Genomic DNA, 24,580 nt, shown 5'->3' with positions numbered 1-24,580 from the left:
GTTCATACTAAGTGCAACAGTACTTACTTGCAAGTGTCTGCCCTCATGTTCCTGAGTTATATATTGACCTGTTTCTCTCATATGTGTAAGCTTTAGAGAAGCCTGTGCTTCTGTAAACAAACGTGTTGAGCAAAATTTTCTTTTTCTGAAGCAATATTTGACATAGAGCATAGTACTGATTTGGAAGTGCCAATATGAAATGCAGTGCTTAGCAGGCAGTTTAAAAAAAAAAAAGTGCAAAACTTGTTTTGCATGGGGTTTTATAGTCCTTCTGAAATTAAAATTGAAAGTATTTTTGGTTGCCATGGCTTGAAAAAGGAACTATTGTGGCATACTTTTCAGAGATAAGTGTACTCAAATGTTAGATGCATTTCCAGCCCTTTCCTTCCTTTCCCCAATCAGACTTGTTGCTGCAGCAAAGTTGAGCTAAATAAACTAATGCTTTTCTAGTTGCTTTAGATGACAACTTAGAGACATCTGAATTTATGTAGAGTTGATTTACAGTCCCTTAAGATTCTTACTCGGCTAACTTTTTATTCTTTCCTGAGTATTGTCCGTATGAAGAGCAGTGTTTTTGAAGTAATGTATCTGATAGAGAATCCTCTTAATTGATCTGAAATGAAATAATGCAGCTGGAATTTCATGGCTGTGTTATGAGGAGTGGTGCTGACTGCTCTGAGTGGTACAGTTTGTTCTAGCACACTTTTAACCATAATCACTATACCCTAGTAACAACTGTTGGCTGTTGACAAAGGTAAATGTGTCAGTCATGTGACAGCTTTAAATCACTCTGATTGTTTGACGCCCTTTTAGTTATGAACTTAATATACAAAATAACATTTGGTATAGCTACTGATTAGTGTGTTAAAATCGGGAGTATATTATTTTATTAGTGTTTGCTGTGGTTGAAACAGCTAAGTAATTCTCGCTTGAACTAATCTCCCTTGGTTTCATTTTTATAATAGGTAATTTATCTCGATTCTAATACATTTTGATAAATTGGAGAAAAAGTAGCAAAAGAATGTTGCTCATACTTATGACCAGACTGTGTTATTTAATTTATATCATCTTACAGTGTTTTGATGTTATTCATTTAAGTATAAAAGTGGTGTGTTTAACTCATTTTACAATTTTCATTAGGCTCTCTGTAGTAAGTGCTGTCATCATGAAAACTTCCGTGTTTCCCAGTCTACAGTTGCAGCAAGGTTTTACTTGTGCACAGAACTACATGTGTAATACCTACTGAGTTCTGTTGAAAATCAAGTACTGAGAAATTGAACAACCTCATACTTACAGGATTTTGAGATCTAGTGTTTTAACACCATGGGAGAAACCTTTGTATCGTTTTAACTGACATCTGGGTTTACTATTTGACTTGAAGTACTGCCGCTTGAGTTTAGAAGACCTTTAAGCACTTCTAATGTGTTCGCGCCCTCTGGTGGGCAGCGAAACCCCGAGCAGTTTGCTTGCTTTGTGTATGTTTTTCTGGGCGTTATAGGATAGTCAAATTGGTTATTGCAATACTGTTACATCAGCAGTTCATTTTAAGATGTTAACCTATTCCAAAAGTTTATTCTGTATTTTGTGAAGCATTGAAAAACTTTGCTAGCAGGAGAAAAATGGAATGTACTATGTAATGTTTTTTCCAAGAAGGATATAATAGCTTCTTTGTGTACCAAGATACTTACAGTAGAAAATGAAGTTTCTGTTGGTTTTAATTGTCAAAGTACTCATCTGAAATAATTTCTAGCTTAATTTAAGATGAATAGACGGAAACATTTCAGTTAAGTTTGGGCTCTTTCGATATAAGCAACAGATAAGACTTGTTTTATAGATATGAATTATTTTTCTTTTAAACTTCCTTGGTGTGGCCATGTTAAAGAAATGTCAGTTTTCTTCTGGCTTTAGAAACATAATTAATACTTTAATCCTACAGACACATATTCTAAAATAAACTTTTCACTAAATTTATCACTAACCTGTAAATCCAGGAAGAAGAGTATCCACCACGCGATGATTTCAGTGATGCAGATCAGCTTAGAGTGGGCAATGATGGCATCTTCATGTTGGCATTTTTCAGTAAGTTATCTTGTATCCCAGACCTACTGAAATATCTCTTAATTGTACATTTTTTTTCCTATGGAATATGAAAGGTAGCTGTGATAAACTGCATTAATGTACTGTAATGAATGAATTTTTTTACTTGTATGCAGACATGCACACTTCCTGTTTCCACATGTAGAAAATACTTTGCAATTTTTTTCTGTGGCATCTGTCACAGATAAGGAGACAAGTCAATTGCAGTAAGTGTTCTGAGGCATAGCAGCACTGCACTGTTAACTGTAAATTGGGAAAGTCTGTAATCTTCTAGGTGGACTACAGACCTGAATTCAAGGGTGGAACACAGAAGTCAGGCAATTGATTTTTTTTTTTAAGTAGAAAAAAACTGAGATAATGTGCCATATAAAAGTTGCTGATGTTAGCATAGTGAATTAAATAGCTGTGGGTGGAATTTTGGAACAAATCCAACTATGCTCATTATTAGCTTGACCGTTAACCAGTAGCATATAAAAATGTACTGTCTTCAGGTAATGTCTGATTGCAAGCAGCGCTACTATAGCACTTCTTCAAGTACTGTGTGCGTGCATGCTGAACATGTCTTCTAAATTACGTACTGCATTGAGTACAGTTAATATTTCTGCTGTAATTTATTTCTAGAAAGAAACTGCTTCTGTTTTGCCAATTGCGTATTTCTCTCTAATTTCTGAGGATAGTTTCCCTTTCTGAAATAAATGTGTGTGGCAGCCTGGATGGAAGCTTAGTGTTGGGTATACAACTGTTCTTTTTAGCATTCATCAAGATGAAAGCGGAGTCGTTATACACTGAAATCTCCTTTGTCTTTCAACCTAGATCTCATCTTACTTCTCTTTTCTTTAATGTCTTTTATGGTCTCTTTATTTAACTAATACAGATGCAAGTTACAGAACTTTCACAGAAGTTTTTTTCATGTTGACATCCAATGTACCAGGACAATATTATGTTTGCATATTGGGATTAAAAAAATCTGTGTCTACCTCACGTAGCAGATTTCTAAATACATATGTAGGGTAACAAATTGAGTTTTGTAATTTGACCTCTTTGTGTAGCTGGACCATAGGAATGGTATATATTCTTGGGGGCAAGAGGAGGTATGGCTTCACTTTTCTTTTTCTCCTTTTTTTTGTGTGTGTTCACTATGTGCTACAATGTTTTGTATTTAACCTATTTAGATTCTGTTTTGTGTGAATTTGTTCTTGCATTCAAATGCTGGTTCAGGCTTTCATTAGCACTACACTTGGAAGTCGAGTGGATTGTTGGATCTAATATGTTTTACATCCTTAAAAAGACAGCTGAAAATAGACTCATTAGCTTGCAGCTAGGAGCACAGCAGCAGTAAAAGTTCTGCTATACAGAAGCTGAGCAAAGGTTCCAGAAAGTGTCCAATGACACTCAAGATGCAGTTGGCCAAAACTGCATGCCCAGAACCTTTCGAGTATCTTCAAGAATGCAGATGTTTACTTGGATAAACTGGCAACTTTCTCTTCAAATAGCTGTTTAGCTGAGACTGACTGCACAACACATTGCTTTCGCACATTTCACAAAAATACTCTGTGCATCGTAATTTTTCTTGGTTATTCTGAGACTGTTACTTCAGCTTTGCTCACCTGTGAATGAAATGCATAAAATGAGTGTGCTTACTCATTGCAAGATATTTATGCAAGTGTATGCTTAACTGTCATCTGTGTGGGTTGTTATGGATACAAGTTACATATGGAAGTCAGTGAAGTTTACTCGATACCAGTTACATATGGAAATTGGTGAAGTTTACTTCTTGTTTGTGCTCGTAGTATGAGGAGTTCACAAAAACTCATAGCATCCATAGACCTGCAATATTATTTTTCAGTGGTCTTTGTTAGGGAAATTGGAGAGATAAATGAAAAATGAGCTTAACTTAATTATCATAAATAGTGGGTGGTATATTCCTGTCCCCCTAATAGGGAGGTAAGTCTCTGTAAAGTCGATGTATGTAGAATTGAGAGTAGGAATTAAGATAAATTCTGAAAATATAGCTGTCTTTGGGATTGTTTTAGGGGGTGGTATTTTTAAATGCTGCAAGTAGAGGTGGCAGATCACAGCCCGGAATAAGTTCCCTCACTTCGTTAAAATGCAGAACAGTGTCAGCATCTGTACTCTAGTGGGAGGAGCATGGAAAGGCTGGCTTGTTCCAGATACACTCTTCCACCTTCTCCCATGATTAAGAATGGCATTGGTGGAAAAATCTTGGGGAGGTAGGGGTGGGCTGCCCTTGTTTTAAATACAAAACAGTGAAGTTGGCTTTTTTAAATTTTCATTTTATTCAACTGAAGTATAATAAAATAAGCTTTTTACAGAGCTTAACTTCATATTGCAATCAAATTGTGAAGCATAGCTAATACCATCTTGTGGTAGCTGCCCAGGTTGCATGAAATTGCTGTCCTGTGGCCATCTAGTGGCCAAATTGATTGTTTTAGGAGCTCGGTGCATGCAAGCTACAAACCTCTTTCCTAAGTTGTGAAGAACTGTTCTGTTTAATAAATAAATAGACTGAAAAAAGATACTCTAAAGAATAAAAGTAACTTGCCTGGACAGGTGGGGTTTTTGCTTTCAAACTGGGTTCAGAAGCTTACTGGAAAAATTTGGAAAACTACCTATTTTGTTTCTAACGTGTGGTAAAATCCTATACATAAAGAAATAGATGTTTCTCTTGAAATTTGCAGTTGTGTTGGTGAGGAAAGAATCTGTTCTCTAATGATCAGGTCTGGTGTTTGTCAATTTCTGATTTTGTGGTAAATGAATATATTAATGAATATGTTTATTTTGTTCTGAATGTGAAATGCAGCAGATTTTGCTATCAGACCACTTAATAACTTTTATGTATTTTTAAGTCAACTGTGCCTTTTGCTGTGTAGTATAAAATCTTCAGAATGCTGGAGGAAGTGGTTAATAGATGAGTTTCTCAGAGTGATTTTTTTTTTCCCCCTATGCAAAAAGGACGGGATTCTTAGCTATTTTTTCCCATGTTGAACACATCTGTACTGGATATGCAGCAAGTAACTGTCATGACCCAGGGGGGTTGGTTTTCTGATTGGCTCATCCATGTTCATTACTTGAAGGAAGTAATTTTGGGCAGTCCCTACGACCTTGGGAAAATGAATGTTAATTTGAGCCTCACAGATGGGTTAATAAGGAGGAAGAAATGGAGGAAGGTATTAGATCATACAGCCAGAGTTTAAAGTTCTCACATAGAGATCTGATTTGTTCTTTTTGAACAACATCTGGGCAATGTAAACATGTGAACAACTCACACCAATTAAATCTCATGATGTGGAGAAATGTCAGTGTACGTATTGTCCCAGATGTTATATTGAACAGGTAATAACTGTAACAAAATATTGTAATGCTTATACAGTTCACAAAGCTATTAAATGCTTCAGGCAGTCAGTAACTGCACACAAGCTAGGATGTATACTTAGGGGGCTTCAAGCTGATGTAGACTGGAAGGCAGAGTTGTAGTACAAGCTCAGGGTGAGCACAGCCTCTCTTTTTTTGTGCTTCCTGAGTAGAGGTAAGCGTGGTGTAAATTTTTTGTGGGAGGGTGCCTCTGTGAATTTAGGAACCCTGACTTCTGTCTGTCCACATCACAGATGTTATGTAGGTTTCCCCTTGTAGTGCAGGAGAAGCTGAGGGGAAGTAATTTGACTGAAATTGCTAACATTAGAAGGAGAGAATGGAACTGTTTTGGGAGTGCTTGTTTCCCTCTGATTATCAGAGGAGCCTTCATGACCTTCGTACACAGTCACCTAACTCCTTTTTTCACACAAAGAATTTGACTTACATGGTTTCTCCATACATGTTTAATGTAATACAAAATAATTGGAACGAGGACTCTTCCAGTTGGGCATTAAGAAAAATTTACTAACAAGGGTAATGAAGCAGTAGAAATAAATTGTCTGGGGAAGCTTTTGAGCCTTTGTCATTGAGTAGAAAAATAAGAATTTGTCCGTTGAAGTGGATGGCAAATGCTTCCAGTGATTGTCATTAAACTTGAGGTGAGCCTTTCAGGAAGGAGCAAAAATGTGTCCCACTTCATAAATGGAGTAAGTTCTATGCAGCAGTAGGAATAATAATTTCTAGTGGTGCATGAAGAACTGGAAAGTATTATTTATTACAGTATGCTTTGTAAACCTGGGCTGGGTATGAAACATTAAGCTCTGTACTGTTTACTGTATATCAAAGTAAGTCATTGGACAAACAAATCAAGGAATAAAGGATCTAACTGAGCATTATTGCGTTCTGTATACATAGTTACCACCATAATCTTATCACAGGCTTGAACTATGGTTAAATCTTAGAACCACCATAGGTCTTCAGACCAATTTTCCTGGCTTCTTTTTATGATACTGAATATAAACTTAAGATAAATGATTAATGTGTAGCTGTGGAAAGCTAAATAAAGAAGATCAGGAAACTAAGTGCAAGAACAAATAAGGAAAAAGTAGATTAGTTCTAGTATGCTTGTCATTATTGTTGCATTTTCTGATGTATTGCAATATGTACAACTCAAAACCTTTGCATGAGGTTGCTTGATAACTTGAAAAACTGTTTTCTTAATGCAAATTGTGGGCATAGAATGAAAGGATGTGTCAGTATCGCTTTGCAACTTAATGAGCACTGACAAAAAGCAAGCATGGGGTAATAAATTATTAATGATGAAGTACAGCTTCATGCATCATCTTTGTCTTGCACCTGTAGTTGTTGGAGAATGAAGAATGACAGTGTATACAAGTTTGTTTGTGAAAACCCAAATGAATTGCTTTAGTCCAGCTTCTTTGGAATTGCTGATAGATAAAGACTTTGATTTGCAACTTTGATTTTTGATATGAAAAATTCCATGCTGACTGCTGCCCGTCAGAAGAGGGTTTTGAATATGGAAATAACTGATGGGTAGTTTTATTTCGCATGTTGGATTCTAAGACTTTTACAACATTTAGAATATGGCGTGCTTTGTATTTCAGTTGCAGTTATCTTATTGCAAACCATAAAGAGAAATAAAAGCACAACGTAATTGTTGTAAGCACTGCATTAGGTATCAAGAAGACTTTTTATTAAGAAAATAAAAATATTATGTAGTCCAACCCTCCTCTTCTCCCCAAGTTATTACCTGTTTTTCATTATGTGTTGTTATCATGATGAAGTAACTCTAATGATTTTGGTTTTTATTTGAATTACATTAATACAGATGTACTTTCTCCTCTTGTTGTTGCTTCAGGAATGTATAAACTCCTAAAATCTTGCTTTTATTAGTCTCACTTGTCTTTATCGTGTTACAGTAGCAAAGGAAGAGCTTGAAATCATGATGCTGGTGCAGTCAGTGTGAGTTTCATCTAAATGTCTGAAGTTTTATTAAAAGAGGACAATAATTGAAAGTTGGGCTCAGGTATGAATCTAGATGTTAATGATCTCTGGCATAGGAAACAATTCTTGCAGCAGAGTGATTAGTCTAGTAGCGAGAGTCTAGAAGATGAATGCAGAACATGACTGCATGAAAAGAATGGGTAGACAGTAGTTAAGGGTTTTTTTTTCTAATTAAAACCATGATGTGGTTGTAGTAGCTTGTTAGACTTTCTATTTCATTTTCAGCAATGACTTTCTTCTTTATGGTAGCATGTATTCATGTCAGACCAGGAATGCTGTCTGTATGACAATATCATGGGAAGCTGAAGCTGTATGAAGGATGAGATCAACTCTTTGACTGCTGAGCAGTGTGATTTACAGTCCGCAAAGTGGGTGGATGCAGTCAAATAGTGGAGGATTGTGTTTGTTGCAGCAAGAAGCTCACACAAGGGAGAGAACTGGGGGTTCTGGTTGATGGCAAGTGGAACATGAGCCAACAATGTGCCCTGGAAGCCAAGAGGGCCAGCTGTGTCCTGGGGTGCATCAATCTCGATTTAGTAGAAAGAGAAGTAGATACTTAAAGAGAAAATAGTAGATGCTTCCTTTTACTAGTCTCTCCTCTCACCACTGATCTTCCTTCTCAGCTCGGTGGAGAAAAGTTGTGCTGTGGCTTCTCTGTGGCGATATAGAGATGAAAGTTTTGGACAACTCTTCTTTCAGTAATTAGATGAGGCAGGAATTAACAGAAAATAATGTTCATAGCTCTTTGGCAGATGCAGCGTAGGCTGCAGAGCTTGGGTAACTTGCATGACTGGCAAAGGATATATGTGGAAATCACTTTAGAAGAAGATACAGGTAGGTAGATGAGGCTGATCTTGATCTGGAGACAAACAATTGGAAGTTAGATAAAAATCTCATTTGTTGCAGTCTACTCAGTTTTTTCTTGTCTATATAGTCCAGTTTTATTTGGTATGTGAACTCGCATAACTCACAACTTTTGTATAGCTTCTCTTTTGTTTCCCACTCAAATTGTTTGCTTATGTAACTTGATGGAGCAGCACACTGGTTAAAGGGAGAAAAAGCTGTTGCGAACAACGTTGGAACATGCTGGCGATGCTCTTGCTTTCGGGAGCTGGGCAAACAGCTTAGTGTTAAATATCCACCTCATACTCATCCAGTTACTGGATTCTATATCGAATATTCCTTCAGGTCAAATTAAAAGGAGGGTAGAATTGTCACAGTGTTCAACTTTGATTATAAGGACTAATTTTTTCTCTTTCCTATATTTAAGATTGGGAAATCTCTAATTTTTATCTATGTGTACAAATTAGATCAAGTGTTGTAAAAATCTGTATTTTTAATATGTACCTATCAAAATTAAGTATTGTTGGAATTCTTCTAGTCTGCATAGTCCGTCAGAGATATGTTTCTCTTCTGTCCTTTTTAGTATACCTGTCTTTGGAGCTTGAGTGACAGGGAGAAAGGGAGAGAGCAGCAAGTTGTTATACTGAGACAGGAACAGAGATGCATTGAAGAACTAGCTCCTGAAATCTGTTACTCCAAAGTATGGTGGAATTGGAAAGCTTGCTTAAAACAGGGAAATTCAGTTTTCAAAACAGTATATCCAAGCTTTCTCAAATGTAAATTATTCTCTTCTGTTCTGGAAAGATGGGTAAACATTGGAGTCACAATGTCTTATGACGCTCTAATTTTCCTTTTTTGTTCTGTAGCTCTTACGTTATAGAGAGGCTGTGCAGGGGGATGTAGACAAATTGGAGAGCTGGGCAATCACTAGCTGTGTAAAGGGCAAATGCTGGATTTTGCACCTACAACATGGCAACCCTGGATATACATGCAGACAGAGGAACAGGATGCTTGAGAGCAGCCCTGAAGAAAGGGATCTGGGGATTCTGGTTGATGGCAGTTGGAACATGAGCCAACAGTGTGCCCTGGCAGCCAAGAATGCCAACCATATCTTGGGGTGCATCAAGCCTGGCATTACCAGCTGGTCAAGGGAGGCGATTATCCTGCTCTACTCTGCACTGGTGTGGTCCACTTTGAGTATTGTGTGCAGTTCTGGGCACCACAGTATAAAAAGGATATAAAGCTACTTGAAAGTGCCCAAAGGAGACCACAAAGTTGGTGAAGGGTTTAGAGGGAAAGCCGTATGAGGAGCAGATAAACACTTGGTCTGTTCATCCTGGAGGAGACTGAGGGGAGATGTCATTGCAGTCTACAGTTTCATCACAAGGGGAAGAGGAGAAGCAAGCGGTGATCTCTTTTCTCTGGTGACCAATGATAGGACCCAAGGGAGTGGCAGGAATATGGGCCAGAGGAGGGTTAGGTTAAATATTTGGAAAAGACTCTTCACCCAGAGTGTGGTGGAGCACTGGAACAGGTTCCCCAGGGAAGTAGTCATGGGACAAAGCCTGCTGTTACTTAAGAAGCATTTGGGCAATGCTCTCAGACACATGGTGTGAATGTTGGGATTGTCTATGCAAGGACAGGAGTTGGACTCGGTGGTCCTTGTGGGTTCCTTCCAACTTGGGACATTATATGATTCTCTCTCTCTTCCCCCTTCGCTTTTCTGCATATACCAATTTAGATCAGTAGCTCTTGAAAGTTGTTGTTTTGGTTGGGATTGTTTTTAAGATTAGTGCTTAGCATAAAAGTAAGCTTTCTCATTGCCACCATCTGCTACCCATGGCTCTGTCTGATGCAAGATGTTTTTTCACTTGTACAAAATGACAGTGATGTAAAGTCTTCTGAAATTTCTCTTGGAACTTCAGTTTCTCTACAGTTTGTGGAATCCCACTGCAGTTTTACAGACCGATTTTGCTTTTGTGGGCAAATCATTGCGTCTTTTGGGGGAGTTGTAACAAGGCTTTAAATTACAAAAAGTGGTTGTTGATAAGATAATCCTCTCAAACTGGCTTTTATTTAAGAAAATTGTTGAGTTCTGTTGCCAATGTTGTGCTGTAAGTGTTCAGACTTTTATTGAAAAGACTTTTTTTCCTGTCGTGATTTAATGTCTGATTTTTGTGTTTTGTTTTGTTTCCATAAGTTTGGGGATTTAATATGTGAAGGATTTGTGTGCAGGTGTTTTGTTGTCCTCTGCTCCCCTTCCATTCCTGCTTACCTCTTCAGTGGTTTGTGTTTATTGTGGACTCTTCTGCCATCTTGTCTTCTCCAGAACTGTTGAATGGCTGTCTTCCACCAGCTACCCCAGCTCTTCTGTTTGGTGGTTTTCTTTTTAGTTGCCCTTGCTCCAAAAGCTGGGCCATCACTTAATTGAGAATTCCCTACACTGTGGCCTAACACATGCAGACTGAAGCAAATACAGTTGATTACGTTGATTGCCAAATATATATGCAGATATGAAACTTTAAATTGTAAAGCTACTTGGAGTTGTCTAAAAGTGTTAATTAAAGCAACAATGATAGTTATGCTCAGTGTCCTTTTTGTTTCATGATTTCTTAAGCTTCTGTGTGGAACTTCCAAGGCTTCTTATACGTTAAGCTCAAATATAGATGTAAAAGAGAAGACAATAGAAAATGAAACATCAGCCTCTCTACCTATCTTCGTCTGTACCATGTTTACAGACCAAGAGCAGATACTTTTATTCTGTTTGATCCAAACTGGATAAAGTGAATATGTGGCCTTGATACATGCATGTATGTGTGCATATAACTGTTATTGGTTATAGAAGTGTAGCAAGGTTTTTCTTAATTTGTTTTAATCCAAGTCTTGTATGTCGTAGTCCATTGTTTGCATTTACCCTTCACATCTAGTGTCATGTGGTTAGATTTCTGTAGCAATGTAATACTTCCTTTTATGTTGGAATTCTCTCTTGTTTAAAGTGGTAGTTTCCAGCCTGTTTACCGTTTGCTTTGTTATTAAGTGACTATGCCATGGAGAATGTCTGGGTTCAAAGTCAGTCTCTGAAAGCCTAAATTGCTGGAAGGGAATTACTGACTGTGTAAGCATGCCCTTATTAGTTTGAAAGTGAAATTAATTTTAAGTCTGTTTGCTTAGCTATACAGATTAACAGGAACTACTGTGTCTTGTATTTTATAGTGGCGTTTATTTTCAACTGGATTGGATTTTGTTTATCCTTCTGTATAACAAATACCATAGCTGGAAGGTATGGTGCAATCTGTGGATTTGGTCTTTCCCTGATCAAATGGATTCTCATTGTACGGGTACGTTTCTTTGTTCACACTGTACAGACTTTGTTTGTAGAACTAAACCGTAACAATTTATTCAAGGATATGTTATAATGGCATCAAAAATCACTATAGTTAATTCCAGTACTTAACAAAATGCCTAGAATTTTCTCTAACCTCTACTTTAGTAGAGAATTTACTTGCTGTGTGTTCGTAGATGCTATTAATGATGATGCTTAATCTGTTTTTCTGACATAGCATTTAATGTTCGTCTTTCCACAAAAACACAGAATGACTCATTCTTTGTGCAAATATTTAGAAGCGTACAGAAGTAGTGGAGGAAGTACCTAAAATGTCATTGGTATTACACTGTCGTATATGAAATATTTATAAATACTTCAGCTTATTGGGGTGGGGGAGGGGATAAGAAAATGTTTCTTTCTTTTATCTGATTCTTTTATTCCTTGTAAGATATATACTGAATCAAGTCAAAATTGAATATGAAGTTAGTCACATTTTTACCATTTTAGGTGCTTCATTTCTTCCTATTTTCAGAAAGGTACATTAGCCAAATGGAAGTTGCTTAACTAAGTGGATGCTAGATGAAATATAGTGATTGTTTCTGAACTTAAACTTTATCTATCTGTGAAAGGCAATGTTTAAAATCTCATCCTGTCTAATGAAGAAAGAGATCTTGGATAACTTAGTTACCTTTCCTGCCCTACCAACCTTGAATTTTTTTTTCTATGTGAGTGCTAGTACCTTAACTTGATTTGGTATTTGCACAGTAGTACAAGGACTGTAGAGAGAAGAAATTGCAATGTCTTTATTTAGTTGGAATTCAGAGTTTGGGACAGAATTAATTTTAAAGGGAGTGAGAAGCCATGAATTTTTTGACTATGCATTCACTGGGGTTATTTTCAGCTTCCCTTAAGGCATACTAAACAGGGCCAGAACTTGCTTGTTGTGTTAGTTTTATTATTCCTGTCTGCTTGAAAAATGTGCTTTTAACAAACACAGAAATTAATATGCTAATCTTCCTCGAGAAATTAGTGTTCTAGACTATATTTAAATTCTTGTAAATAACTGATTACTAGTTCTAAAATGTTAGAGCTGACCAATTCCAAGACCTAAAGGGTGAGGGGTTTTCATAGTGAAGATTATTATCTTCCTGTGTTGTCTCTATTTCTAGAGACAATAGCAGAAAACTCATAAGGTGTATCTTGACAGATTTGTTTTAATGGTGAAACAAGCATATGTATGTTCGTAAAATTGTTCTATTCCTTTGTTTCAAGCTCCTCCAAAGTCTTCTACCGCCCCTTCTCATTCAGGTTCAGTAGTACAAAATTGTATAGTACCTGAACGGTCAGAGTTCACGTGCTCTCTCTATTAGTTTTTACTGAGAGGGGTGTCCCACAAGAGTACAGTTTTGCTGTTGGGGAAATTGTGCAGCTGTGGCTGCTTCTGCATACAGGACTGGTGAGAGTAATGCACATAGGCCCATATTTGATTGCTGATTTTAGTAAATCTTCTTTCCAATTAAATGAAGTTATACCTTTAAAAAAAGTATGTTGGTATAAATGTTTAGAGAATGGAAAATGCTGTCAAGTGAGATGGGATTAATAATGTTGTCAGCTTCCTGGGAATTGAGTATTCATTTGGTATTTTAATGAAGTGTCAAAATGTGAAATGCTTATTCTGCCAAATCATAGAAATGCTGGTATTTATATAGGGATAATCTTTAAGTACAAATTCTGTAGTTCAATTTAGCATTTCTGTTTCTTGATATTTTTTTTCTTGGATTGCCCATAGAAACAAATACAGTATAGCATTAAACCTTTAAAGAATTCACACGACCTGGCTTTATTCTGGAGAAAGCATGTGGATCTCAGTGCACAGTTACTTAAAGAAAAAAAGCCAACAGCTATATCTAGAGTTTTTTAAGTCTTAGATTTTTATCTAGTTGCGGATGTGGCCTAGTATCTCCTTTTTCTAATGAAAACTGAACTACGAGCCTGAATTGTGTGACTTCTTGGTTGATTCTGCCGAAATGTCCTAGAAATGATAAATGGGAGAGCACTATAATACAATGCAGTAGAGATACTGAATGGTAGTTGGATGGGAAGTGTATGAAAAGTGAGCAAAGCTACTAAATAGGTGATTTTATTCCTTCTGGCAACTTTTCATACGTCTCCGGATTCCTACTTCTTATGTGAGTTTTGGAGACATTTGGTTAACCTTTTTATCAGTGAAGCATGCAGTGTGGAGTCTGATAAAGGCACAGATACCTGTCTCCAATACCATTACACCCTGCCCTCCAGCTGCCTCCCACATCACAGGGAGGACAAAACTGTCTACCATGGTCACTAACAGGAACAGTTGAAATGCCACTTCAAGGTTCATTTAGTTGCGTTCAGCTCACTAGTTGTGTTCAGCTCACTGCTGAGAACTGAACGCTGGTTTGAAAATGAAAAGACTTTAATGAGTTGGGGGTCTTTATGGGGCTGGTATTCTTGGCAGCGATTAACAGTAGGGGGTATACAGAAGGTCAAAAGCTCTTCTTTTGAGGGGTCAGCAGAACATCCCTGTCTGATAAGATTAAACTAATGTGGCTTTTGGTGTTAATATCTAAAGCAGCAGGCTGCTGTAATGTGTTTGGGATGGCAGACATTGGGAGGAGAAAAGGGAAATCAACAAGCAGTGATTCATTATAGTAGAAAATGTCAGATGATTCTGGCAAGTAATACAGGGGGGTTTTAAGTACATATCCATTTTTTTATATATATAAACATGCATTTTAGAGATTTTAAAGTAACCTTGCCACAGACCGACACCAGAATTATTTACATATTAAACTGCTGCACAAATACCAGTTTTTGCATTGTAGTTGAACGTATTACTTTTATTTAAATTTGCTTTTTTCTTTGTGCTTTCTGTGCTTGCATAGCGCATTAAATGTGTCTTAGTCATCTGCCTTATTGCAGCTAAGCCTTGTGTATGAATTTCAGTTTTCAGATTACTTTACTGGATATTTCAATGGACAGTACTGGCTTTGGTGGATATTTCTTGTACTTGGTAAGTGGCAATTGAAAACATTGTAGTTGTAGTGTGGAAGTACTTAAAGATGAATCATGTCATTGTAAGTAAGAGTTCTGTAACATTTTTAGCTCTGTGTTTTTCTTTAGCTGCTGATAGTTTTGTCTTGGTTTTATTTCCTTATTACACATGAGATTATTGGTTACCGTAGTGGTGTTACTGTGTGAACTGTGCACTATTCAAATAACCTTCAGCTCAAAAAAATTTGTTCTGTGTATGTAGCTAATTATGTACAGACCTGAGACTTGTAATTTATGCTTTTTATGCTGGTTCTACTGATCACGGTCTGCAGAACTGTGTAATGAAACTTTGGCTTTACGTAGAAAACGTACTGAAAAGTGAGTGAAACCTAGTACTTACATGTATAAATTAGACTGTCAGATATTAAAATTTAAGAAATGTGACTGTTCCTAGGTAGGTGGAGTCTTCAGTCTCGTACATAGATCTCAAAATGTCCTTTTCTAGTCCTTTGAAATGCATATTACATCAATGGTTTCTCACTCGAACAAGAGATTGGCTCCATGCTTTCTGATCACAGTGCTCCCATGATGTCAGCTTTCTCTTAAGAAGTCTGTCTGCCCGCCTTCAAAGTCTTATGCACATTGAATTCCACTCTTCTGTTTGTTTTTAATTAGGGTATACCAAACCTAGACCAGTCTACCCTTTTTTCAGGCTGTGGGTTTTCTAATTCGAATATGGGATCTGGAATTATTTTGTTTTACAGAAGTTAATGCTACTATCCATTTCATTTTCTAGCTCTGGAAGCAAAGTAAACTATTGCTGGTTCAGTAGGTGGCACTCTTCCCTTTAAGTCAATTGACTCAAACGTCTAACAGCAAGTGTTAGTATTAAATGTTGAATACACTTTTTAAAGAACCCAGCATTTAGATCCTAACTGTGGTTCGCTATTTATTTCACAAGAAATGACGGAAATCTTAAGTGATGTTACCTGAAACTTTGTCTCTCTGCCTTTTTGGTAAAGTTAGAAGGCATTCATGAGACTTCTTAATACTCGGCTTGCTCTGCTGTTGTGCACTTTGTTCCTTAAGATTTACAGAAACTGCAAATGTTTAACACATCACAGCATCAGTCCCCTGAATGCTTTCATATTCTGTTTGACGTAGTTGTATTTAAGTAGGAAGTGAAATGACTTTTTACAGGGACAAACATCTCCAGATAAATCTTGAATTAAAACAAACCCTTGTGGTGCCTGAGATTGAGGTTTGACATGTTAGTTAGTCAGTTGAATGAAAATAGCATGTTATTCCCCTAACATTTGCCCTCACTTTGTGGAAAAAAAATGCTTTTTTTTTTTTTTTTTTAACTGATCTATTGCAGCACTTGTTGAGAAGTTCGCTCACTTAGATTTAGGAAAGCCGTATTTTCAGTCTTAGCTGCTTGAAGTTTATTTTTTTTTCTTTAACTTAAGAAGTTTGTAGTATGCCTTTGAATAATACACTGTGAGGCGTGCTATGCATCTAGCAGTCAACGTTCCCTTGTCCCATTAATATTTCACATGAAATATGCCAAGAATGTTTTTAAATTGATAAAGTGGATATACTGAGTTTGCTAGAACACCATAGAGGGATTTAACCCAACAGAGCTACTTAGCAGAACATGGAGGAGTATTAATAAGTAACACTGCCAAGCAGATCTGTATTTAATTGTTTCCCAGTAGACTATACAAAATAGCATGTCCTGCATATGTCAAAAAGTGAGTGGACTGAGTTGGGTTCTTTCTTTTGCGTAGTCCTTCGACATATTTGAGCCCACCTATTGCCATCGTCTCCTCTCTTCTAGTGTTCACCTGTTTCTGCTCCCTTCCTTCCTTTAAGCATCTTGAAAAATCTGCTCATGCTTCATCTAAAAATGGTTTACTTCCAAGGAGCTGTCATGTACAGTGAACAAATTGAAGAGAGAGACAGTTGTGATTTTTAAATGTTAGCCAGTGTTTCTTTTTGAGGAACACAATGGAAAGAGTTTTTGGTTTTTTCTTCCCTAAACATAGAAATGTGAAACATGAGTTGAATTTGGACTCTTTTTCCAACACGTGTAATGCAGGAAGTATGTTTTTAGACACCTTAAGAGCTGCCTGCCCACCTTTTGCTGTTTCAGCTGCTTTTCAGTTGAACATACAAGTCTCTTGTAATGTCTGGGTAGCAGCTCCTGTAGTAGACTAGTTGATCCAGATCTTAGTGCTTGCTTCTTTGTGTGAAATTCGCCTTAATCACAGAAGTGTATCTGGCTTAAGTCAGAGTTCTAGTGGTTAGCAGAGCATTCTTTGTTTGGTTTTGCGTGTGTGTATGTGTACTAATGAGGTTTTGGTTTTAAAAAAGCAAAAGGAAAGTAAGTAAAAAATTTACAAGTAAAAAACATTTTGAGAAGAAAGGAGCATAGGAAAAAAACCAACCCCAGTCTCAACCTGGAGAACAGGAAGAAAAAGTGCATCACGTAGCAAAACATCAATGTAACCATAGAAATGCTTTATTAGGATGAAAGAGTATGAAAAGGGTGAAATCCTTTGCTAAACTTGTTAAGTTGCAGTTTAGATTTTCATTTGAACCTTTTGAATCTTAATGTATATGCATTTGTATACACATAAGCATTTATCTTCAAGGTGCCCATGTGTTCATTAAGTTGGGAGAATTGCTCTCTGGACTTATGTTTCTCTTCACTATATGTAGAATTTGGATTTCAGCTCCCCAGCTCTTTGGGCAGTTAGTTTTATCTCTGTTGGATTCTCCCTGATCCACTTGACAAACTGATCAATTTGTTGCAGTTTACTTAGTGGAGCAAAAATGGACCAAAGATCTGTGTCCACTCTGCAACAATGTGTTTTTCTGGGTTTGTTTATTCAGACCTACAGTGAATCTCTGAATTGACAAAGTGATGTTGACAACATCATGTTAGTGATTTCCATTGTCATGGTGGTAACTGCTCTGTGAATATTCTGTGTCGCTTGTTCCTCTTATCAGAGCTGAAATAGTCTTCCAAATGCAGTTAAATTTAAATATTTAAAAATTACTTGAAATGTGGAGTTGACCAAAAAAGTATAATCGACACATGCTGAGTAATTTTCTTTCAATCGACTGTTGTTATTTATTTTCTTGGACAGATGCATTTTCCTGAGTAGTTAAATCTCAAGCTGTAATCTACTGTAATTTATTATTGGCTTGTTACTAGAGCAGTCTGTACTGTCTGTCTTCCCTGCCCCCTGTTCTGACTTGCGTTACATTTATCTTATACGTTTCTGAAGGTACATTTTCTGGTTTGAGTAGTCTTCTGACACACTACTAAGTTATTTTAAGAATTCTACTAGAAGAGAATGTGCAGTATGTATTCTTTTTTTCCCTTCTTTTTAAGTTCTTTCATGTAGCTTTTTTAGCAGATGATACTTGAATCCAGTATGAGTGTAGGATTTCTGAAAAACCTTCCGTAGGCCTGTATCATAATTTCATGAGATAAAACCAGAAGACTTGCTTGTTGAATATGTGGATGATACATCAAGATCTCGCTTTACTTTGTATAATCTATATTTTTTAAAATTATTTTAATAAAAATAATGTGGGATAGCATGTGCTTAGGTTGATATACTTCATTTTGTGTGTTTTCTACACTTTCAGGACTCCTGCTGTTCTTTCGAGGCTTTGTTAATTATCTTAAAGTCAGAAATATGTCTGAAAGCATGGCAGCTGCTCACAGAACAAGATTTTTTTTCTTGTACTGAAGGTAAGCAAAAAAAGATTCTCTCTTCCAGGAAAACCAAGGAGAATGAAATACTTATATTAAAAATAAATAATCAGACTTCTGTCACAGAACAGAAGTTGCATGGGTTTTTAACATCTGTCATGAATATTGTATATATTTTACATGGACTTGGAAATATCTGAAGTCTCTTGAAGTTACGAAATTTGAAAGTAAATAATGCGTCCTTGTTGCCTCCAGTCGTTCCTGGAGCTGGTGTTCAGTAACAAAAATGAAGAGGAGCCTGTTGCTTTTCCTAAGCAAGAAACAGTATCTGCTGCCTGTCAGGATACTGTCCTTTGTGTTGGAAAACTGGCTTTAGTAGTCAACCTGCTGTCAGCAAGTTAGGAAGCACTAATCTGCCTATGTGTAAAATCTGATTGACATGGGTCTGAGCATGCAAACAATAGATGAGTGCTGTCTCTTTTACATGACTGGATTAAGACAGTCATGTACAAGTATGATTATTGTGTATGCTCTGTATATCCTTCAGGTAGCTGACTAATCAGTCAGGCACTTATCCATGCTATTTTTTTGATACTTTTTATCTGTTAGGTGGATCTATTGGACTTCACTGTGTAACTTAAATGGAGACACCTGTTTTAACTTTTTTACTTAAACTACATGATGAGATAAATCTAAGCCTAGAAATAAGTACTATAGCATTTTCATTACTCTGTAGTTTACTTAGAATGCCTAAATACCATATTTGGACTTAACTGAGGAGCTGTGTTAGCTGTAATAAAGCAGATCTTTGTAGCTTTTTTCTGAGGTTGTTCACAAGACCAGTATGAAGTATCCAGCAACACATTATCAAAACCTGAAAAAAACTTGAGAACGTATTTGCCTAGAAAAAAAATCATTCTTTTTCTAAAAGACAGTGATAGACATTTAAAAATAGGTACTAAATACTTGTGCCATATTATGTAGTTCTTGATCCTGGAAGAAATCTGCTAATAGAACTGTAGCATAATATTTATTTTTAGTGTGCATTTTTGTCAAAATTATGTGTAAGTTAAGTAACTAAGGCATGTATTGCCTTTTGGTAACCAGCCTAAATTGGTATCTACTTGGCATTATTTAATTTTTATGGTAGTTGTATATGTCTCCTTTTCTTAGCAATAGGGTAACCCCTTCAGAATACCAAAATTTGTAGAGATGAAACTGAATATCTGTAGCTTTAGTACAATAAAGCGCAAAAATACCATTTAAAAAACAATGGTTAGGAGTAGGAGGTGATATTTGAAAACTAGCTTGCAGGGAGTAGTGAGAGTGTATGATAAATGTGTTCTGGGATTCTTTGCTGCCATTAAAATTCCGCTTTGGGTCAAAACTATTTAGTTCAGCAGTAACAAAAGTTAATGACTTGTCCTGCTTCAGTTCAGTGGCTTTGAATTTTGACTTCACCTATAAGCATCACTGACATGTATGGGCTGGTGAGGTCTGTTAAGAGAGCTGCACACATGAATATCCTTTTTGAAGTATCTTAAGTATTGAAACAGGAAGTTCAAATTCATTGCTATCCCACTTAAACGTCCTTGTTCTTGCACAGATAGGCAGTTCCCTCTACAGTAACTACTAATTTTAATAAATAACAAATATTGCCTCTAGAGTTACAAAATATTCTCAGGTGTTATTTTGAAACAATAACAAAATAGTAGTAAGTTTTCACTTTTTTCTGCCATCCTGTGATGTGAGAGGAAAAGGCTGCTGCTTTGCTGTTTCTAGTTTTGATGTCAGTTAGCAGTGCTATTTCTGTTACTGCAATGAACTGAAGTCCAACTTTTTCTTTATCTCCAGACTGCATCGAACAGACATTCCTTTCCTATACCAGTGTGAAACTTCAGATGATGTGTAACCCTCTGAGTTAATAGGCTAGAAGACTACTAAAACCAGAAGACAAATTAGTGAAGATACTGCTTCAAAAATAAATGACAGGATGGTTTATGCTTAAATGCCAATTCTGGTCATTCTAGTAAATATTTGCTGCCTTTTGTTTTATAATAGCACATTTGTATATGTGCTTATTAAAAAGATAGTATTGAAGTAAGAACAAACCATCTGTTAGTACAGATTAGGTACAGTCAAACTCGGTTAATCTGTGCTTGTTTTATCTGAAAGGTTTAAGTGGTAGCTTGTTTCATGGCGTGTATGTGCCACTGACTTGTTGATCTGAACTTTGAGTACAATGAAATGCATTAAATGATTCAAATTAACCATTTCAGACAGCTTTTTATATAATTTAGATTCATCTAATGATTGTGTAGAACATTTTTAAGTTTACTAAAACCCAAAGTTCCTTGTTGTTACAATCTTGTATTCTCCAATATTTTATCAAATTCAAACCTATATACTGGTTTGTTTAAAACTGATACTCCACTTCAAGTCCTGTGTAAATAACTCTGCATAAATGACTGTTGGAATTGCTTCTTAGGAAATATGTCAAAATATATTTTGTAACAGCATATTCTCTAAATTTTTGTTTAATCTTAGAGCTACATATGTATTTTTTGTTAATTGGCCATTAAGGGTATACTTACTATTAGATGTAATTTTGGAGGTAAAGGTATTCAATTGTTTGTCTCATCCTAACTTTCCTCATATGAATTACTATTAACTGGTTTGGGCTTGAGCCTGAAAATGCATTATTTTTATGCGTGATCCCATTCAAAGATAGGGCTTTTTCTTGTTAGCAGGGATGGACAGCCTTAGTCCTCAGCTATGCAGTTGGATCCTCGTGGGTGCACCTTTTGTTCCTCAAACAGAGTATTGCAAATATATACCCTGAGTTATAACACTGGCTCTGTTTAACAAGTCTTGAGTTTAGTGCAAATGCAACATCCACCCTGAGGGCTTCTCAAAAAAAATTTCATGTAGCTATCTCGCAAAACTTTGCCATTTCCTAAGAATAACCTAATTTAAATTTGAGGTAATTTTGGAAGTAATTTATGAAGAAAAAAAACCCACCGAACAACTCGCTCTTAAACCTCTGAAAGTAGAAACTGTGTGTTGCATCTCTCCCGGTATTAATTTAAGGTATACCATTACTTTTTTATAAATATCATCTCTTTAAGGGGTACTGTCTACTGTTCATGCATGTGTGGTTTCCTTTTAAGTTTGTGAAATTTATGGTTCTCCTTAAGTAGGAGACTGCGTCTCTCAGTCCTTTGTACAACTGGAATCTGTTGCAAAAATACATTGGTTGTTGGTTGCACCTTTGAGGAAAAAAAAGATCCAAATACTTTCCTCCAGGTTTTTGATGTTAGAATTCTGCTTTTTAATTACTAATACTAAAACCAGTGAGGTTTATGTTTCTTTTTTAGGTAGTGCTGTATTCAGTTTTGTATCTATGATGAATATTTAAAATATGCATATGTAAATTGGTCACATTATTGATTTTCTTAGTCTTTCAGAGATACTGAAAGTGACTAAAACTTTAAGGGCACCTCTACTTCCCAGCTTTTTATGGAAAGAATAAAATTAAATATTACATACAATATCCAATTGGGATTGTCTCCTAAACTTATCTGTTTATTTCTGTGTTCTTCTGCATTCATTGTCCATATGGAAAAAAGCAGATAATAAAACATTGCTTTGTTTTGCTAATTAAGACTTACGTTTTTTGGGGTTTTTTTATTTCACATTGAAAAATGCACATCACAATATTTGTGTCGCCATGGAATTAGAGACAGATTACCTGGCAAAATAGGTACGAACCAATCCTCTCTACTCTTCTCCTTTTCATCTCGTGTTTTGTGGCAACAAACTGTAAGGACATTTCTTTTAATGAATTGATACAAGTGTACAAAGCATGCAGCGTTGGTTCATCTTCTATGTCAACTAGTACTATTTCCCAATTATATTGATTTTGCTAAATTAAATAGCAGACTTCTAATTGATTTATTTCTGTTTGTTTCACTTTTATAGAGAACTTCATACAGGTACTTGATTTTGTTTTGGTTTTTTTTTGTTTCTGGAAAAAAAAAAATCTCATTTGGACAGAAAGAATCTGTAGGGTTAAAAATGTACATGTGTTATCTAATCGTCTGTGGTTGATGAAGCAGTTTGGTAGCCTGAAATCTCATCAGCAGGAGGAAGGGAACTGGGACACTGTTTTCAAAGACTCTGCAATCTATTCCAGATGTGTCAAATGCTGCATATTTTCCTTGCTATTTCCTGTGAGCTTGGTTAGTAGCAGCTGGCTCTGTGGTTTAGAGACACCTGGCCAGCTTTGCTTTGTGTCTTAGTCTGGGGGCGGGGAGGATGAGAGAGAAGCTCCAGTATCGTGGTGAAGTTGACTGTAAACAGACTTTATATGAATGCAAATGAAACTTTGAAGTTGGGGGCAAAAACAGCCGGGGGAGGGAAATGGGGAGAGAAAATTCCATTTTATTTGGGCAACTGGCATGAACACAAGTTATTTTTTTTTTCACGTAATTTCATTGATGTGAACACCACAGGAAGCTGGACATCTTGAATATGATTCAGATAGCCTCTGACTACTAACACGTATCAGAAATGATCCATCACTCACACTTCCAGTGTAAGTGACTGATGAGACTGGACTACTTACAGAGAAGAGGTTTGTCTCTAAGCTTTCACTTTGCTATCTCATCTACAGACTGGGCACAGTCCTCACTCTGCAACACCTTTTAACCTGGTTTCAACACCCCACTCTTTCTGGATCCACTTCCCTCCCTTTGAACAATGACAGCAAGTGAGGAAAAATGGCTTTATTAATGTGCTATCATAACATCAGAAAGCTTTTAATCTTTTTTCCACTTCCTGAGAATGCTTTTCCACAGTACTCTGCATTAGTCCTTCCTGTGTGGTTGCTTGCATTGTTTGAACAAAATGTGCATCTTGTGAAATGACCATTGCTTCCTGGTCTTTTTGAAGAGAAGGTGAATAAACTGGCATGGAAATAGATACCTCTCAATAACAAAAAAAAAGGCAATTCTAATAATGCTAAAATGCGATTAGCGTATGTGTACAGCTACTGAGAAACAAGAGTCCAGCATATTGCTTGTCCTGTGTATGTTCTTTTCCACCATGTCAAGATCCTTATCTTCTTTTCTTTATACTTGTAAGGATACTTTTACCATCTGTATCTTCTCTGCCTAGCACATCCTTTCGACTCCCACGTTCCTTTTCCTTCCTCTCTGCACTTGTTTTGCACCCAGCAAGGACAGGCAGAAGGCTGTTGTACTGCATGTTGGGAGCCGTTAATAAATAACAATTTCTAAGTTTTTTTTTTCTTGTCTGCAACGATTCTATACATCGACATTCTACAATTTAGCCAGCTTTTTAAAATGAATGATTTTCAGACAATTGAAAATGTTTAAAATACGTGGCTGTGCCATCTACCTGTTTTAAGCATTGCTTGTACAAGTGGAATTAAAACAGCAGCAGAAAAAATGGTTTTAGGTGTATTTTCCTTTATTTCCTGAAGTGTCTGCATCAACTTTAAACACTTTTCTGATACGTAATTACTTTTTTTTTCCTCCCACTCCAAATAAAAGTCAACTTTCCTGGATTTTTGTCTGGATTTTCTACTTGAAGTCTTTAAGTGGTGAGGTTTAGAAGTATTGGAGACAATCATCTCTCCAGATATTGTTCTTTTTTTGAGTGTAAATCAGAAAGATATATATTCAAAAACAAGTTAAATAATTCTTTCATATTGAGGGATGGTTACAGCTATCCTCACGTTTTTACATCTGTTCTTGTTGTCTTCACTCTTTATTTTTCTTGTGGTCAAAGGAATGTTTTTTGTGGGGGTATCCTTGATGTAATATGAGAAGTTATTCATTGATACATGGCTGCATTATACGTGGCTGCAAAGATGTCCATCCCTAATTTTATAGGTTGGTGTAGTCTCATGACTTCCAAGTGCCCAGTTGCATGTGGTACAAACTCCTGCTGCTATAAATGCTTTATTAGTAAAATAACTATAAAGTAAGCGTCATTTATATGTGGTCGTTGGCCCTTGTAGCTTAATATAATTGCAGTAGATTGTTGCTCAGTCCACTTATAGAATCATAGACTCATGTAGTCATTACTGTTGGATTTGGTGATCTTAGAGGTCATTTCCAACTGTCAGC

The 24,580-nt window shown here is 36.4% G+C and overlaps 1 protein-coding gene across 5 annotated transcripts in view; it reads left to right on the top strand.

The window, feature by feature from the left end:
• NDFIP2 (Nedd4 family interacting protein 2) overlaps positions 1–22,091 on the top strand; it is a 48,044-nt gene extending 25,953 nt beyond the window's left edge. For all 5 annotated transcript variants that reach the window (XM_054067760.1, XM_054067719.1, XM_054067730.1 and 2 more), the window contains 5 exons: positions 1,992–2,079; positions 11,551–11,675; positions 14,648–14,714; positions 18,359–18,464; positions 20,280–22,091. In XM_054067760.1, coding sequence (XP_053923735.1) covers positions 1,992–2,079; positions 11,551–11,675; positions 14,648–14,714; positions 18,359–18,462 — 384 coding nt within the window. In that variant the 3' untranslated portion in view covers positions 18,463–18,464; positions 20,280–22,091. The remainder of the gene's footprint in view (positions 1–1,991; positions 2,080–11,550; positions 11,676–14,647; positions 14,715–18,358; positions 18,465–20,279) is intronic.
• Positions 22,092–24,580: the final 2,489 nt, after the last annotated feature.

The sequence above is a fragment of the Cuculus canorus genome, chromosome 1 (assembly GCF_017976375.1).
Source record: "Cuculus canorus isolate bCucCan1 chromosome 1, bCucCan1.pri, whole genome shotgun sequence".
In the NCBI taxonomy this organism is placed as follows: Eukaryota; Metazoa; Chordata; class Aves; order Cuculiformes; family Cuculidae; genus Cuculus; species Cuculus canorus.
The sequence above is the reverse complement of the archived record's forward strand: the minus strand, read 5'-3'. Positions and strand labels throughout refer to the sequence as shown.